The sequence below is a fragment of the Tarenaya hassleriana genome, unplaced genomic scaffold (genome assembly GCF_000463585.1).
Source record: "Tarenaya hassleriana unplaced genomic scaffold, ASM46358v1 Cleome6, whole genome shotgun sequence".
Taxonomy (NCBI): Eukaryota; Viridiplantae; Streptophyta; class Magnoliopsida; order Brassicales; family Cleomaceae; genus Tarenaya; species Tarenaya hassleriana.
This window is the reverse complement of record NW_010968505.1, coordinates 4993205-5011690: the sequence shown is the minus strand read 5'-3', so window position 1 is coordinate 5011690 and position 18486 is coordinate 4993205. Positions and strand designations below refer to the sequence as shown.

The window sequence follows — 18486 nt, the reverse complement described above, 5'->3', positions numbered from 1 at the left end:
CTAGTAACGAATTTTTTGTTTATTTGAAATTTTTTTCAAAAAATTTAGGTATTTTTGTAGAATTTTAAAAAATTCAGTTATTTATATAAAAGTTTTATATTTCAGGTATTTATTTGATATTTTTATAAAAGTTTAATTATTTAAATATTATTTTCTCTTTTTTTACGTAAAAACTCATAATCACTATTTTTTTGAATGTGCACTGGATACATCTTCAATTTGATATAATATTCTATAAAAAACATGAGAGTTGTAAAACCGGTTTAAATTGTTTCCCTCTTTTCTTTTCTCAGGAAAATTCTCTCTTAGAGAAAATTCACACCCATTTTCAGGCCACTCATATAAAACAAACAAAATGAATACAAAATGGATCATCAATATACAAGGAGAGTTTGGTATTTATTTCTGCTATACTACTCAGATACTTTTGGTAATAAAAACATCAATTTCAAAATATGTACTATACAAGTATATTATCATTAAAATTTTTAAATAAATATATCAATTTTTCTAAATTTACGAGATTCTCATACGCGGTAACAGCGTTATATTTAACAGAATCTGATAATGACGTATAACGTAACTCATAGACGGTAATTGTGTTACATTTGACGGAATCCGAAAACGACGTAACGTGACTTAAACTTTTATCTATAGTGTTTTTTAAAAAAAACATATATAAATATCTAAACTTTTACAAAAATCACAAATAAATATATTAACTTTAAAATTTTTATATAAATATCTGAAATTTTTAAAAATTCTATATAAATAATTAGATTTTTGAAATTTTCCCAAACTCAAAATTCAGGTATTTTTTGAATAAAAATAATCGATATTAGTGAATTTTTTGTTTACTTGAAATTTTTTTCAAAAAATTTAGGTATTTTTGTAGAATTTTAAAAAATTCAGTTATTTATATAAAAGTTTTATATTTCAGGTATTTATTTGATATTTTTATAAAAGTTTAATTATTTAAATATTATTTTCTCTTTTTTTACGTAAAAACTCATAATAACTATTTTTTTTGAATGTGCACCAGATATATCTTCAATTTGATATAATATTCTATAAAAAACATGAGAGTTGTAAAACCGGTTTAAATTGTTTCCCTCTTTTCTTTTCTCAGGAAAATTTCCTCTTAGAGAAAATTCACACCTATTTTCAGGCCACTCATATAAAACAAACAAAATGAATACAAAATGGATCATCAATATTCAAGGAGAGTTTGGTATTTATTTCTGCTATACTACTCAGGTACTTTTGGTAATAAAAACATCAATTTCAAAATATGTACTATACAAGTATATTATCATTAAAAATTTTAAATAAATATACCAATTTTTCTAAATTTACGAGATTCTCATACGCGGTAACGGCGTTATATTTAACAGAATCTGATAATGACGCATAACGTAACTCATAGACGGTAATTGTGTTACATTTGACGGAATCCGAAAACGACGTAACGTGACTTAAACTTTTATCTATAGTGTTTTTTAAAAAAAAACATATATAAATATCTAAACTTTTACAAAAATCACAAATAAATATATTAACTATAAAATTTTTATATAAATATCTGAAATTTTTAAAAATTCTATATAAATAATTAGATTTTTGAAATTTTCCCAAACAAACTCAAAATTCAGGTATTTTTTGAATAAAAATAATCGATGCTAGTAACGAATTTTTTGTTTATTTGAATTTTTTTTTCAAAAAATTTAGGTATTTTTGTAGAATTTTAAAAAATTCAGTTATTTATATAAAAGTTTTATATTTCAGGTATTTATTTGATATTTTTATAAAAATTTAATTATTTAAATATTATTTTCTCTTTTTTTACGTAAAAACTCATAATCACTATTTTTTTGAATGGGCACCGGATACATCTTCAATTTGATATAATATTCTATAAAAAACATGAGAGTTGTAAAACCGGTTTAAATTGTTTTTCTCTTTTCTTTTCTCAGGAAAATTCTCTCTCAGAGAAAATTCACACCCATTTTCACGCCACTCATATAAAACAAACAAAATGAATACAAAATGGATCATCAATATGCAAGAAGAGTTTTGGTATTTATTTCTGCTATACTACTCAGGTATTTTTGGTAATAAAAACATCAATTTCAAAATATGTACTATACAAGTATATTATCATTAAAAAATTTAAATAAATATACCAATTTTTCTAAATTTACGAGATTCTCATACGCGGTAACGGCGTTATATTTAACAGAATCTGATAATGACGTACAAAGTAACACATAGACGGTAATTGTGTTACATTTGACGGAATCCGAAAACGACGTAACGTGACTTAAACTTTTATCTATAGTGTTTTTTAAAAAAATCATATATAAATATCTAAACTTTTACAAAAATCACAAATAAATATATTAACTATAAAATTTTTATATAAATATCTGAAATTTTTAAAAATTCTATATAAATACATTTTGAAATTTTTCCAAACAAACTCAAAATTCAGGTACTTCTCGAATAAAAATAATCGATGCTACTAACAAATTTTAGTTTATTCAAAAAAATTAGGTATTTTTGTAGAATTTTAAAAAATTCAGTTATTTATACGAAAGTTTTATATTTCAGGTATTTATTTGAGATTTTTATAAAAGTTTAATTATTTAAATACTATTTTCTTGTTTTTTAAATAAAAAATCGTAATCACTATTTGTTTGAATGTGCACCGAATAAATCTTCAATTTGATATAATATTCTATAAAACACACGAGAGTTGTAAAACCAGTTTAAATTGTTTTCGTATTTTCGTTTCCTAGAAAAATTCCCTCTTAGAGAAAATTCACACCCATTTTCAAGTCACTCATATAAAACAAACAAAATGAATACAAAAGAGGTCATCAATGTGCAAGGAGAGTTTTGGTATTTATTTCTGCTACACTACTAAGGTACTTTTGGTAATAAAAACATCAATTTCAAAATATGTACTATACAAGTATATTATCTTTAAAATTATTAAATAAATATACCAATTTTTCTAAATTTACAAGATTCTCATACGCGGTAACGACGTTATATTTAACAGAAACTGATAATGACGTATAAAGTAACTCATAGACGGTAATTGTGTTACATTTGACGGAATCCGAAAACGACGTAACGTGACTTAAACTTCTATCTATAGTGTTTTTTTAAAAAAAAACATCATATATAAATATCTAAACTTTTACAAAAATCACAAATAAATATATTAACTATAAAATTTTTATATAAATATCTAAAATTTTTAAAAATTCTATATAAATACTTAGATTTTTGAAAATTTCCCAAACAAACTTAAAATTCACGTATTTTTTGAATAAAAATAATCGATGCTAGTAACGAATTTTTTGTTTATTTGAAATGTTTTTCAAAAAATTTAGGTATTTTTGTAGAATTTTAAAAAATTCAGTTATTTATACGAAAGTTTTATATTTCAGGTATTTATTTGAGATTTTTATAAAATTTTAATTAGTTAAATATTATTTTCTCGTTTTTTTACGTAAGAACTCGTAATGACTATTTTTTTTGAATGTGCACCGGATAAATCTTCAATTTGATATAATATTCTATAAAACACACGAGAGTTGTAAAACCAGTTTAAATTGTTTTTCTCTTTTCTTTTTCCAGGAAAATTCCCTCTTAGAGAAAATTCACACTCATTGTCATGTCACTCGTATAAAACAAACAAAATGAATACAAAATGGGTCATCAATGTGCAAGGAGAGTTTTGGTATATATTTTTGCTACATTACTCAAGTACTTTTGGTAATAAAAACATCAATTTCAAAATATGTACTATACAAGTATATTATCATTAAAAATTTTAAATAAATATACCAATTTTTCTAAATTTACGAGATTCTTATATGTGGTAACGACGTTATATTTAACAGAATCCGATAATAACGTATAAAGTAATTCATAGACGGTAATTGTGTTACATTTAACGGAATCCGATAACGGCGTATAACGTGACTTAAACTTCCATCTATAGTGTTTCTTATGACAGAATTGCCATCTGTGTTCCGGATAAACCTCCACTTCCATATAATAGTTTATAAACAAAATAAGTTATATAAACCAGTTTAAGTTATTTATAGTTAGCAAATTCACATATGAGAAGATTAAAAGGATTCGAACTCCGATCTTAAAATTAAAGAACTTAGTATTCAACTAACTCATTTGGGTTTCTCCTCCGTCTACAGTGTTATGTAATTGTAGGCAAAAAAGCTTTATCACCGTTCTTTACCAAGTGATACTTTTTAACATAATTCTTTTATTTCTCTTAAAAACATTATATCATACGTGTTAAAAATATATATATCAAACGCTGAAGGTGATATGCTTTTAATAATAAAAATACATACAGTAATAAAATTCATTACGAAGTTTCTATTTTATTTTGGAAAAAATACCTAAAAATTCATAAACTTATAATTTGGTTTAATATTAATTCATGAACATGTAGGTGCGCCTATTTATTCTCGAACTTATATTTTTTAATACAATAATTCTTAAACTTGCTTAACAATTCATAATCGTCTATACCACTAATTGATCAAAACAAAGTTTAGGAATTACTATGTTCAAAAATGCAAGTTTAGGAATTATTATGTTAAAAAATACAAATTTAAGAATTACTGTATTCAAAAATGCAAGTTCGGGAATAAATAAGCGCAACTACGAATTCAGGAATCAATATTACACCAAATTACAAGTTCATGAATTTTCAAGTATTTTTTTCTTTTATTTTCAATAACAATAAAAAATTTATAAATTGAGTACAATGTTAAAACTATATAATAAAATAAGATTTATTAAATGTCAACATTTCAGATTTAATTATAATTCCGCTTCAAATGCAGACGTTTCGATACAGACTCTATCTTTTAGAAAATAATGGTTTAAAACACTAATATTTTCATTTTAAACATATCGTTGATGTTTTTTTGGTAACATTTAATTTGGATCCAAAAAAATAAAAATTTGATGACATAGACATAGAGATAAATTATACCGTTTTTTACAAATAAAATAATATAATTTATCATAATTCTGAAAATAGTATAAATCAATGGAGTATCGTTAGTATTGTATTCGTAAATTCAACTGCAAAATTATGGTTTTCCTCCTGTGGTACACATTTGCCATAAAATTGGTGAAAAAATGAATGATATTCCGATATTTTTTTCTATACAACATGTTAGAAACAATAGAATAATTTTTTTTTATAAAATTCAATATTAGTAAAAGAATGTAAAATCTCTGTGTCGTAGCAATTTACATGTTAATAATGTTATTTCAAAATATACATTGAATGGTATCATCCATATATGTAATTTTTTTATAATGCGAAAATTCGGGTTAATGCTTCTCTTCGTATTTGGATTTGAATTCGGGATAAAAAATATTTTGCGTATTTTTTTATTACTAGTTCACCCAAACTTAGTATCATATATACAATTTGAATGTGAAATAAATATAAAATACATTTTTAAATGTATTAACATATAGTTTTATATGAACTTGATTCTAAAGTGTTTTGAGTGTGCTATTTTCATTATTGTTATCACTAAGTTAAAATAGTTTTCGTTTATTATGTTATGGTAATTAATAGATTAATTAATTTTAAAATTAGACTTAATAGCTAATAGTGTGGAATTCACTTGTTTTTCTTACAAACAAAGCTTTTTGCTTGCAGTTTTTTTTTTTGAAAAATCTAATTAACTCCATTCTATATGTGATGATTGTATTATGTTTAAATAATAAAGGTAAAGTATAAAATGCCAAATTTTCTTTATATGCATCGTCAAATTTTATGATATTTTTTCCAACAAATTTTCTAATAATTTGCATAGCAAAATATTGATTTTTTTTTTTGTTGGAAAAATTAGTGATGTCAATTGGGTTGGTCTAACCCATTTGGGTCCGACCTATTTAGATTTGAAAGATAAACGGGTTGGTTTGAATCGATCCGTTAATAATAATAGGTTAGGTCGGGTTGATCCATTAAACCCGTGTAAATCATATAAATCCATTTATATATTCACAAACAACTTATACATATGTATAACTATTAATATGCATACTCATATAACCTAGTAATTGTCATTTTAATATTCGATTCGATTTATTCTATTCAATAAAAATATATACAAAATCAGATATTATATTATATTCGATAGTTTATAAAAAAATTATACATTTTTTTTAAAAAAATCAGATTTTTTTGATTTTTTTAAATTCGATTTGATATTTTAGAAATATTTTTCGTTTAGATTTTTTGAACGGTTCGGTTCGAAAACGACATCGGTTTTTTCTATACGATTCGATTTGGAAATGGTGTCGAGTTTTCCGTTATGATTCGAATTTTTCGATATGATTCGATTCAGAACGGTATACGTTCGAATTTTTCGGCATGATTCAATGCAAAAAGGACACCAAGTTTTTCGGTACGATTCGATTCGATTCAGAACGGTATCGAGTTTTTTATACGATTCGAATTTTTTGGTACGATTCGATTCGGAAACGAAAATGAGTTTTTCGATACGATTCGATTCGGAAACCAAACCAATTTTTTCGGTATGATTCGATTTGGAACGGAATCGAGTTTTTCGATACGATTCGAATTTTTCGATACGATTCGATTCGGAAACAAAACCGAATTTTTCGATACGATTTGATTCGAAAACGATAACAAATATTTCGATTTAATTCATATACATATATATATGTGTATATATAAATATATATATATGTTAATTTTTATATATCTAAATATAACAATTTTAATTAGTTATAAAATGAGTTTAATTTTAACTAAATATATAATGGGTTTAATGAGTTAACTATTTGATCCATTGATTTAATGGGCTAAAATCCATTTAATCCATTTTAAAAAATTAACCCATTTAGGTTTAGAAGTCATGTATTGAGTTATACGAGTAGAGCCAACCCGATCCATTTGGTTAATGGGTTCAAAAAAAAATTATAGTCATGTATTTTGTTGATAGTAATTACTTACAATGAACAACGTTGACTCGTATTATAACATGTACATACACCCCCAACCGCAACCGCACCCCAAACCGCAATCGCGATGGCAACCGCAGCCACCGCGACTGCCACCGCAGTTTCATGTTGACCGGACCCAGTGGAAAGACTTCTCTTTTCCAAAGAAATTAGTATGTATGTGTGCATGTATCTATAGATGTTATGCAAGATGAAGAAGATACGAATTGTTTCTGAGTCTAGACGGTAGAGCCATTGTATCATGTATTTCACCAACCATTGTTCTTCGTTTTCATCCCCAGAAAGACTCTAGCCGCCTCCTTTTCTTCCCCTAATTCCAAAGACAAATTAATTAGCTTTTAGATAAAAGAGGTCAACCCTTGAAATTCTTAATCGATTCCTTCGATACCCAGAGTCGGGATCGATCTCGTCGACCCTTTTTCCCCCTCCTGTATAGCTAAGAACCCAATAAAGGAAAAATGTCGTCGGAGATTGAGGTGGTGGAGGAAGAGGTCCAACCGAATTCAAGGGAAAATGGGCAACCGAGTTCGAAAGGGAATGAAGAAGAGAGCTTGAGGAACGATGTTTATACTGCGGCTGCGTATGGAGATTTGGAGAAGCTTCACAGATTGGTGGAGTGTGAAGGGTGCTCTTTGTCGGAACCTGATGGCCTTGGTTACTACGCTCTTCAGTGGGCTGCTTTGAACAATCGCACCGCCGTTGCTCAGTACATTATCGAGGTTTTAATCCTTTTCCCAAATGGATTTCGTGCTTTGTCTCCATTAAGATCCGATGGATTGTAAAGTTCTCGCTTTTTATGGTCCCGAGGTTCTGTTTAGTGTCTATGGAGCTTCCATGTAAAGTTTGTTGCCATTGGTTATTGTGTTATGGTTCGCAAATTGTCTGAGTACCAGCTTTGAAGTTTAGTTTTGGTAATGAAGTATGGAGTGATTTGGGTTGTTCGGATTTGGGTTTTTCCAGCATGGTGGAGATGTAAATGCGACAGATCACACGGGACAGACTGCATTGCATTGGAGTGCTGTTCGTGGTGCTATACAAGTTGCAGAACTTCTATTGCAAGAGGGTGCAAGGGTAGATGCTGCGGATATGTATGGTTATCAGGTTCATCTCATCTACCATTACTCTTGTCTCTCATGGCGATTGCGCTTGGATTTTGAGATTTGTGTTCGGTTCTTTTTGTCCTTTTCTTGAGACCGTCACTCCATGCTAAGGCTCAAGTTAATAACTGGCATTGCTATGATTACATTTTCAAGTAAGACAGACAATTTGAACAGCAAGAAGTTGAGTTTATGTCCAGTCTATCATTGCAAGTACTAGGTCCTCTTCTTGAGTCAATAGATCTGGAGTCTTGAGTTATTGTTGTTGTACACTCTCATGACTTCCACTATCAAATTTAAGGTCTAGGTTGAATGCCATGGGTTGGCTTCCACTTTAATCTGTTTTTTGCTAGTATTAAGTGTTAGGAGATTGTGACACTTATCAGTATTCTCAACTTCGCTTCAAAATCTCAATAAAGTCTTGGTTTTACACATACCTTCTATGATTTCTGATAAGAATTTGGTCCCGCACCCTTCTTAATTTGTTAAGGACGTTAAATAATCTAGGCCCTGTGTGCTGCATCAAATCATTTTGTTTTGTTATTCGCCAGGATTGCCACCCATTTATGCTGGGTTTTCTTACTTGTCTGTGGAAATTTCTTTATGCAGTATGACTTCAGTGTAGTCTTTGCCTTTGAGGCTTCATCTTTAGTCCTACATATTGACTTAAGTTAATTCACATCTGGAGTTTCTTGTAGACAACACATGTTGCTGCACAATATGGCCAGACTGCGTTTCTTTGTCACATTGTCTCAAAGTGGAATGCTGATCCCGATATACCTGATAATGATGGAAGAAGCCCCTTGCACTGGTAATATACAAACTTGTCTGCTATACTGTTACTAAGGTTAAGATTGTTTTAATTGGTTCCTTTCTTTTTTCCTATCTGGAGATAAAATTTACTTGTTCCTATGGGTACTGATCGTTGGTTTTGTTGGTTCTTCTTTGTGAATTTATCTTGCCAGTTTCATTTTCTCTGTACGGTTCATGCTTCTGGGAACATATGTGGTGCTTTTTAATAAGCTCTTAGAACAGTTGCCCTATGTGCCCAATAAGACGTCTGGTTCTGATATTTTGCTTGGAGCATTCTTTCACAACACAAGTCCTTACCCTGTTGGAGCATTCTTCCTGTAAATGTCGAGAGAAGTTAGAATTGGTTATGTTCTTTGTTCTTGTTCATCCGGGTGAACTCTCTAAGAGGTTATCATAGAATATTTGGGTGGCTGCATTCATTTTTTTTTTGCTTCTTGATTTTTTTTGTATGGTATAGTTAATCTCAAAATTCACTTGTAAATTTTCTTAATTTATCAGAAGACAGTTCTTAATTTTTCTCTCTTTTCTCGCATGTTTGGGGAAAACAGGGCCGGTTATAAAGGTTTTGCTGATTGCATCCGCCTTCTTTTGTTTCTGGATGCATATAGAGGACGACAGGACAAAGAAGGTTGTACTTCATATATAATCAGCAATTTCTTGAAAAAGCTGGTTATTTCTTTATTATCTGAAATTAGAAACTAGAAATTTTGTGAACTATTTGTTCCATTTCGTTGATCATGCTCTCAGGCTGCACTCCTCTCCACTGGGCTGCTATACGGGGTAATTTGGAGGCGTGCACAGTCTTAGTGCAGGCTGGGAAGAAAGAGGATTTGATGATAACTGATAATACTGGGCTTACCCCTGCACAACTTGCTTCTGAAAAGAATCACAGACAAGTTGCTTTTTTCCTTGCAAGTATCCATTATCTTACTGGTTTCTAATTTCCTTTTACTGGACAGTTGATATGACACTTCCATAATGGCACGCTGTTGCGAGAAAGAAATGGCAATAGAATCATGCACTTGCCCTGATCTTTCAATGCTAGGTTCTATAATTATATAAAGATAGAAAATAATATGCATTCCATTAGCCTTAGCACCAACGCCCATAGATGTCTTTAAACGAACTGTTATGGCTAACTGTGTCCGTAGTTTGTCCTAGTTTGGTTTCGGCAAGCCTATAGACTCCTTATGTCTGTTAACATTGATGAACAACACTATTTTAGTGTTCTGAGAAAATTCAAATTTGGTGAATTTATCTTGAACTTTGGTCTTGACTATTATATGCAGGGAAATTCTAGAAGAATGCTTGAAAAGCGGTGTGATGGAAACAGCACCCTTGGGAGATTATCAAAGTTGGGGCTTGCTCCAATACTTTGGTTCATCATTCTGCTTCTTCTTCTCATCTATACCAATTCTGTAGTTTTGGGTATCTGCTTTGTCCTGCTTGGATCTCCTACATGGCACATGCTCATATTAGCATTATAAAAATTCATGTTAGCATACTTATTGTTAATTCGTAAATCCTGTTGTCCTTCTTGCAGCATCCAATCTGCCAAAGCTAACAAGTGGGTTTGGTGCCCTTGCATGGCTGGGTTTCTTTCTAGCAACTGCAGGGTTATTCTTGTTTTACCGGTGTAGCAGGTATATATGCTAACTGTTCTTGCCGTCTTCTCCTTTTTCCTTTTGTTTCTCTTTTAAGAACTATCGTATGTGTACTTTTCTATTGTCCTTTTAGCAATTCGATATTTCAGTCTGTCTGTGTGCTGTTCTTCAGTCTGTCTGTGTGCTGTTCTCCAGTGGAATGTTTCTCTATGAAAGCATTCTAAGATCAGTTTCTTGTTAGTTTCTTCCAAATCGACTATTGCTTACTAGTACTGATAATGTTTGAGTTTGACTTTGACCTACCTTTTATATCCACTGTGGTAGTGGCTATCGTGTTAAGTTTTTGCCTAAATCAGCATGTTGTTCATTGCTGAATGCTGGGAAATTTTGACGAAAATCCATGATTTCTGTTTTGTTTTCAGTAATACCTCGTGTAACAGAAATGGGGTTTCTTATTCTTAGCTTTTATAATTTTCTTTTGCAGCAAGGATCCCGGTTACATCAGAATGAATATCCATGATCCACAGAACATGAAAGATGATGTGGGTATCATTAGCTTTTATATCGAGCACTCTGCTTCTTGAAAGTCTTGACATTCTCTCTTCCAGAAATTGCATTGCAGTTCTTCCTAATCATTCCGGGTACTCTTTCTAGGAACCATTACTGAAAATAGAGCTAAACAACCCTGTTTTGCTTGCTGGGAATTGGACCCAGCTCTGTGCGACATGCAAGGTACCTAAAACCTCCATGAAAGTTTAGCTTCAAATTTATCTATGCACTCATATTGTATTATGGACATTTTTCGTTTCTTTCTAACTACTTGCATTGCTTTGCAAGATCATAAGACCCCTTCGAGCTAAGCACTGTTCTACCTGTGATCGTTGTGTAGAGCAATTTGATCATCACTGTCCTTGGGTATCAAATTGTATCGGAAAAGTAAGTGCAGTGCCCGCTGTCCCGTTTTCGAAGAATATAAGTTGACCTGTCATGAACCTAAATAAACCAGTCTCGAGACACTTTGATTTCATTAAACTTGGAATTGGTCACGGGACAATCTGTCCAGCCTCTTTAATTTCATCTGCTATTTCTTCCAAATATCTTAATTAACTGAACCTCAAATACCTTTTGTATTCAAAGTTATTCGAGGGGATCTGATTGTTTAAATAAAAAGTTAAAGTTGCCTTGTTTGGGTAAATAGATCTCCCAAGATTTCTTTTTTACTGTTTTACTGTGTCTTCTATTGTTTAGCTTGATTGTGATAAACATAAGTCTCCCACTATTCTGATGACTCTTTAATTCCTCAATTTTTTTGCCACTTCTGCAGAAGAACAAATGGGAATTTTTTCTTTTCCTTTTCCTGGAAGTAGTAGCAATGCTGATAACTGGCGGTGTCACTCTTTCAAGTATGTTTTTTTTTGTTAGTGGAAATGGATTTTAACGCTGATCCTCAAATCTAATCCCGGGAAACAAAACTTTCTCGGCAAAACTTATGAACAAATGATTCTTTTCATGCAGGAATTTTGACGGATCCTTCCGCTCCGTCTTCATTTGGAGCATGGCTGAGCCATGTTGGTACTAATCATGTCGGTGCTATGTCCTTTCTGATTGTGGAATTCTGCCTATTCTTCTCTGTCGCCGTTTTGACTGTCGTACAAGCTTCACAGGTGTGTCTTCCCGCCTCTATTTCCCTTTCTTCCCCTTTCTCTTTGATCGTGGATATTCTCTGCTGTAAATGGTCCGAAGCTGTTTTTTAATTCTTCCGGCCACTGCCCTGATATAAGCTACTCCAGGAGAGGTAAAATCTTGTGAAAGTTTCTTAGTTGGTTGTAAAAAATGCTCGTTAGACAACAAGATAAACCCTATTTCCATGGTTTTTTACAGTGTCTATCTTGACCTCTTTCATGGGTTTGGCCAGTGCTTGTTTTGTTAACCAACGTTTCTCATATTCTTACTATTGACAGATATCAAGGAACATAACCACTAATGAAATGGCAAACGCAATGCGCTACAGCTATTTGAGAGGCCCGGGTGGTCGGTTCAGGAACCCTTTTGACCATGGTTGCAGAAGAAACTGCTCAGATTTCCTGTTAAAGGGCTATAATGAAGATATCGAGTGTCGAGAAGAAAGCCCTTCACCTAGAGAAGAAGAAGAAGGCGGTATCAGTATGGTCCAAATGCAGAGAAACTTGAATCTTGAAAACGGAACTAGCATTAGTTCCCACAACACCAATGGGAGCTCCCATGTCGCTATTGATGTTAACAACATCGATCATCATGGTCACCATCATGTTCATTCTTCAAACTGCAGCCATGGTAGTAAGCATGTCAAGTCAAAGAGTGACAGTGTACCTTTGGGTCTGGGTCTAGGTCTTGGCCGTAACCCTTCTCGACCTGTTGTACCTCCATGAATACGGATCTCATGTTCCTCGTTCCTCTGATTGTGCATTTTGTGTTGTATGAAAGCACTTGATTCCTCGTTATTTGGTTCATTCAGATCGATTAAATGGTATTGATAGCCTTTTCTTTCTGATTTTGTTTGTCCTCTGGGGTTCTGGTAATGATGCTGCAGCTGTTTCTTCAAAGACAGGCCACAAAAGGGCATGTTGTTTTGGTGATTTGCACATGGAGGCCATTGTTGGAACTTCAAGCACAGATCAAGAAAGTTTAGCCTGAGATTTTTTGGGTCAGGATCTTATTTGTTTTAAAATTTACTTGTATTCAGGTGGTAATAACAAATGGTATGATTTCCACAGGAATTGTGCAGTGAAATTATTATGTTTTCTTTTTTCTCCCCTTGTATCCTATCAAATGTGATTTAAAGACATGACTGCAAATAAAACAAGCAGGTGTCTCAAAACTTTCAAGTTTCTATCAAACTGAGTTGCACCAAACAATATGTTAGAGTCCCACATCGACCATATGTGTGGATGTACCTGTGGGACTCTAACACAAAACAAAAGAATGCCTATCTCAATATATCTGTTTTCAACTTCACACTATAACACAGTTCTGAGTCAAAAATCCAATGAAGAAGCCATCAAAGCTCTACTATGTATCTCTGTTTCCTTACACAACTCACCGTATGTAGTAGAGACAGTGAAGCTGAAGACAGTATAAACCTCGGATAACCTCTGATGCAAGCACCCGCGAAATCAAACTGGTATTACCATATGATCATTAGACAGGAAAAAGTCGAAAAAGGTTGCTGTGTGTGATAATCAGGATCCGAGGTTTTGTACTGGCAAAAAAACCTGCACCGAAGTGATCCCTTTGTTAGATTGTGTTTACTGGTGATTTCACAACTAAATACTATTCATTCGCCTGGGTTTATGCAATTAGATGAGGCTCTTTGATTATTCTTTCAACTTATCGGTTACTGCCTATTGGAAATGTTTGTTACTATTCCCGAACCCGACTAACAAAGAGTTGCTGCAATAGGTAATCGACAAAAACCATGGCAAAACCTGCACTGAAAAATGCTGAATCCACTAGGGGGCCAAGACACAGATAAAGGCGTTATGCAGTTTCAGTAGCAAATGCAAGAACTCGTCTCGGAAAATGGCGTATATCTGATTTCGCAATGCATGTGAAAAGGCTAAGATCATATAGTTTACTCGGGGTTTTCCACAACCAAAACCTATCATTGTGCTCTCTTTCCCATACTAAAAATATAGCAACAAGAGATTCTCGGGTTTTTGGTGGCGGTAGGAGCAGCTTCTAAGCAAAGAAATTTAACAAGAAAAGAGCAAGCATGTAGATTTTCCATGCACTCTCACTTGAAGCATACTCCAAAACCGAAATCAAGAAATGTCGTGATCGGTTGCATACCTTAAAATAGAAAATTGGCCTCAGAGAATGAACAAGTGTCGTTTTTCTCTTTCGTCGTTTGGATCCCCTCTTCAACCACACTGGATTCCTGTCTCTGACACATGAAAAATATTGGCAATTCTTCTCTTAAATATCGTTTGCAACTGGTCGGAAGGGATATGGGTTCTCCATGTTTTCGCTTCATCTATCTCGTCACACATTTGTACTATATCTTCCATTTGAAATCTCAGATCTGCAGTACGAAAAAAAAAGCTTCGAATGTATAAGTCATGGCAAAATCTAGAAAGGAAAAAACTATAGTTAGATCAAGATCCTCTACCTCTAAGAGTATTATTTGATTCCTTAATCAAGGCAGCACAGGTTCCAGCCACCTCAAACTTCTTCATCGCAGCTTCTAGACATTCTTTCCAGACCGGAAGGCCGATCTTGTATTCCATAACCGATCTCTCGTAAAGTATGGCACTCCATAAAACATTTAGCTGACACGAATCATCTGATATCTTTTCACGTGGCTGGGAGTTGATTTCGTCTACTTGAGAAGAAACTTCTTCACGTGATGTTTTCGCAACTAACTTTCTCCACATTTCTAAACTCTTTGATATGCTGTTCTCAGCCTTCTCATAAAGCTGTAACACAACTTCACAAGGCCATGAACTCAAATCAACATGGCTGAAAATTGCATAATACCAAGAAAGATTTGCCTCCTCAAAACTGCTGCAGGCCGCATGCCAGGAAGGTTTCATAGAAATCTGGCTTTATTCTCATGGCTTCTTCATACTTCTTTCTTGCTTCTACGTGCTCCTTCCGAGCCCATTCGTAAGCGGTTTCGGTCTGCTCTGATACGGATTCTCCATAACCACTTTGTGAAAGGCTCAACCTTTTCCTTGCTCCCGACATGTGGACATGACCCAACTTTAGCAAAGATCTTGCTGCCATTTCTTGGAATTGATCAGCTGCTCTGTCGAAATGTTCTTGAGCATCTTTCGAGGTTACTGCCTCCTCCATAGCTTCGGAGTAAACTTTCTTACCAAGTTCTTGAAAGATTCAAGCATGCATGATGAGCATCAACTTTGACCTGGTTCTTAAACAGCCGGCCAAAATCCGTAATCCAATCTTCGATTTTACATGTACCTTTTCTTTTTACCGAGGATATATGAGTACCAGTCGCTGTTTTGAGCTTCTTACTCTCTATTAATCTTCCGAAAAAGTGGTCCTTATCAGAAGTAACCTCTACAACATAGAACTTCATCGTATCCCGGGTCTTTTCTGATGCATCAGCCATCCTTAGTTCTTCATCAATTGTGATTGTTACGTTACCAAATCCCCTTCGGAGTCCCTGTACTTTATATGGACTGCCATTAAGCTCGGAAACCTCTCATGAATAACTTCCTTAGTTGAAAGAGTACAATTTAACGGTAACTCGGCCCATCTCACATCTTCAGCATACACCAATTTCACCATCTTCTTTACCTCTTCAACGCTTTTATCCAGTACTTCCTCTGAAATGATCTCTTTATCATGTTCGTCTCTTGTTTCTACTCCCGCATCTACCCGTTTCTCTCTTACTTTCTTTTTATTCTTCTTTCCAATAACTCTTTCCTTGCCCGTTTCCTCATCCTTACTCTGAACCTGAATCTGGTTGCTACCCTTCTTTTTCGTTTCTCGTGTTTTGTCTTCTACAACCCAAAGTGCAGCAGAAGCTTTAGCAGGCTCGACGTAATCTGGAGGCAACTCTATCACCGAATCTTTCACCCGTAAACCTTTGCTCTCAAGGGTACTCTTTAACTTATCCGAGATTTCTGATGCCATTGGATTGTTTTGATCCATCTCCAAAACCATACAAACGTCTCTTAGAGCCAAATCTAACTTATTCAACACCTCATAGCACCTTGCTCTCTTCAACAAGGCTTTGCTATGATTAGGAGTAACCTTAAGTGCAAAGTCACATTCATGGATTGCTTTCGGGTATTCACTCGAACCCAATTGCATATAACAGGAAGCCATATAGGCCCGGATATGAGAAACTTCTACGTGATCCCTCGGAAGTACATTGATCGCTTCCTCGTACTTAGACATTGCCCCTCTATAATCCCTCTTCTGAAAGAACTTGTTCCCCTCCTCTTTCAAACCTTGTCCCCTTATTACACAATCTACTGTTTTCTCCAAGTTATTATTATCTCTATCACCACCATAATCAGCCACTTGATTTGTCTTCGTTCCGCCATCTTCAGATTTCCCTGCATTCTGCAACGTGTTCTTCCCCATGGCTATTCCCAGAAAGAATGCACAGATGGGGAGATTCCAAAATCAAGACTTAGCTCGCGCCCAATTCAAAACTCTACTTTAAATGATAAATACAATGAAACCCAAAACGAGATTGATGTTGAATTCGTGTGAGCTTCAGAGAAAAAAAAAACTATACAGATCAATTCGAGAAATCTGGCGATGGAACAGTTTGCACCAGAGAACCTATACAAGTGTTGGAATGCCTCTCTCGGAATCGAGATCCGTAATGGGTAATGGAACAAAATTAAGGAAACGCGCAATTTCGGCTCCCCTCTGGAACAAGACGAAGCTGTGTCAGGAAATCTTATCAGGAGATGGTGGTTTTCTCGGGAAAAAGCATAGAACTTCCCGGGAAAAATTCGGGGAGCATGTGAAGAGAGAATTCGGTGGGGATTTGGGGGAGAGATGATGGAGAAGGATTCGAGCATGTGGGCTTTGTGCATCTGAAATGAGAAAAGATTTCTGACAAAGCTTTCATCTAAAAGAGGAGACAAAAGCTGTTGTGTCACAACAAAAAGCTTCATCGTTGTGGGTTACGACAGAGACAAAATCTCAAAAGGTAACTCATTGTTTTTTCTGTGGAAGTCGAATCGGAAACATACTTGCAGTTACATGAACTATAATTTAGTTGTCGGTTTCTGAGTTTTGGTTCGTCTTTTTTTCGATTTATTTTGCTATAGAAAACATTTACCAAACAAAAACCCGATAATATGGATGACTTTTATTTTAAGTTTTTGGCTTTTAATTTTTAGATTTTGGTTTTTTGATTCTATAATATTTTTAAACCCAAAATGTATTTTTTGGTTTTTATTAACTTTTTCACTAAACTAATTTTCCAATTTTTTAACTTTAGTTTGAATGGTAGTTTTCTTGGTTCCATTATAGAAAAATCGTACCAAATAGAATCCAAATAGATTTCAATTTGGTATGGTTTGGGCTACAAAACTATTCATCGATCATAAGCCTCTGCGGCAGTCCGAACAAACCGGTTCCGGTTTGGCATATCGGAGTATAAAATATTTTATCTGGATTTGCGATTGTCATCCAAACCGCTCGTCGGGAAAAAAAAGAAGGTATTAAGATGTGATCTCAGTCGTTGGTATTATGATTCAATATGAACCGTTTGATCAACAAAAATCATCTGAACCGTTGATTTATGGGAAACGATTAGGACCGTCCGATAGAGAATATGCGATGACAACCATCGACGGAATGTAATTGATATCAGCCGTCCGATCTACAACAACAAATCTCAATCATTGATTATTCAACAAATCTGATCGGCCGACAGTGTGATTCGATCATGTCTGTCCATTATTAAGGTTAAATCTCGATCATCGGTTTTCCTTCCTACACCGAAATAATCAAAATCCAAATAAAAAACCGAACTAAACTGTACATCGTCTCTAGTCCTTGAAAGGGCCAAGCCTGTACAGAAGATTTTTTGACATTGAATTTTTGCATAATCACAAAGTTTTTCATTCAATATCATCATTTTACCACATCGACATCATTTTTCATATAATGCAAAACATATCCCGGTTTACTTACAGTGATTAACTTTCTCTCCGCGTCTGAGATTTTACAGTGCAGTCAAGTATTGCTGTACTCATTTGGGACGAAGCCCAGAATACACACACATAAGGAGATTGTTGGGAATTAGACATAAGAACTCTCGCTGTATAAATATTTTATGATGACAACGTCTATTGCAACGATATCATAATTAATGAAATCGAAAGAGAACCAATTTTAATGTGGAAAACTCTTCCGATACGAGAAGTAACAACTACGGAACCATAGTC

General features: G+C 33.5%; 1 protein-coding gene and 1 pseudogene across 2 annotated transcripts; one reads left to right on the top strand and one right to left on the bottom strand.

The window, feature by feature from the left end:
- The first annotated feature begins 7190 nt into the window (after positions 1-7190).
- Positions 7191-13071, top strand: LOC104799627 (protein S-acyltransferase 24-like). Of its 2 annotated transcripts, none has more exons than XM_010522255.2 (13): positions 7191-7772; positions 8014-8154; positions 8849-8961; positions 9512-9591; positions 9711-9859; positions 10253-10391; positions 10507-10606; positions 11052-11109; positions 11222-11299; positions 11405-11503; positions 11892-11970; positions 12083-12231; positions 12529-13071. In XM_010522255.2, the coding sequence occupies exons 1-13, from the start codon at positions 7512-7514 to the stop codon at positions 12973-12975; spliced, it is 1893 nt and encodes a 630-aa protein (XP_010520557.1). In that variant the 5' UTR covers positions 7191-7511; the 3' UTR covers positions 12976-13071. The 2 variants fall into 2 exon arrangements, with proteins under 2 accessions (XP_010520557.1, XP_010520556.1); XM_010522254.2 differs by having other exon boundaries at positions 7194-7772; positions 9711-9874.
- A 124-nt stretch (positions 13072-13195) lies between these two features.
- LOC104799629 overlaps positions 13196-18486 on the bottom strand; it is a 7466-nt pseudogene continuing 2175 nt past the window's right edge.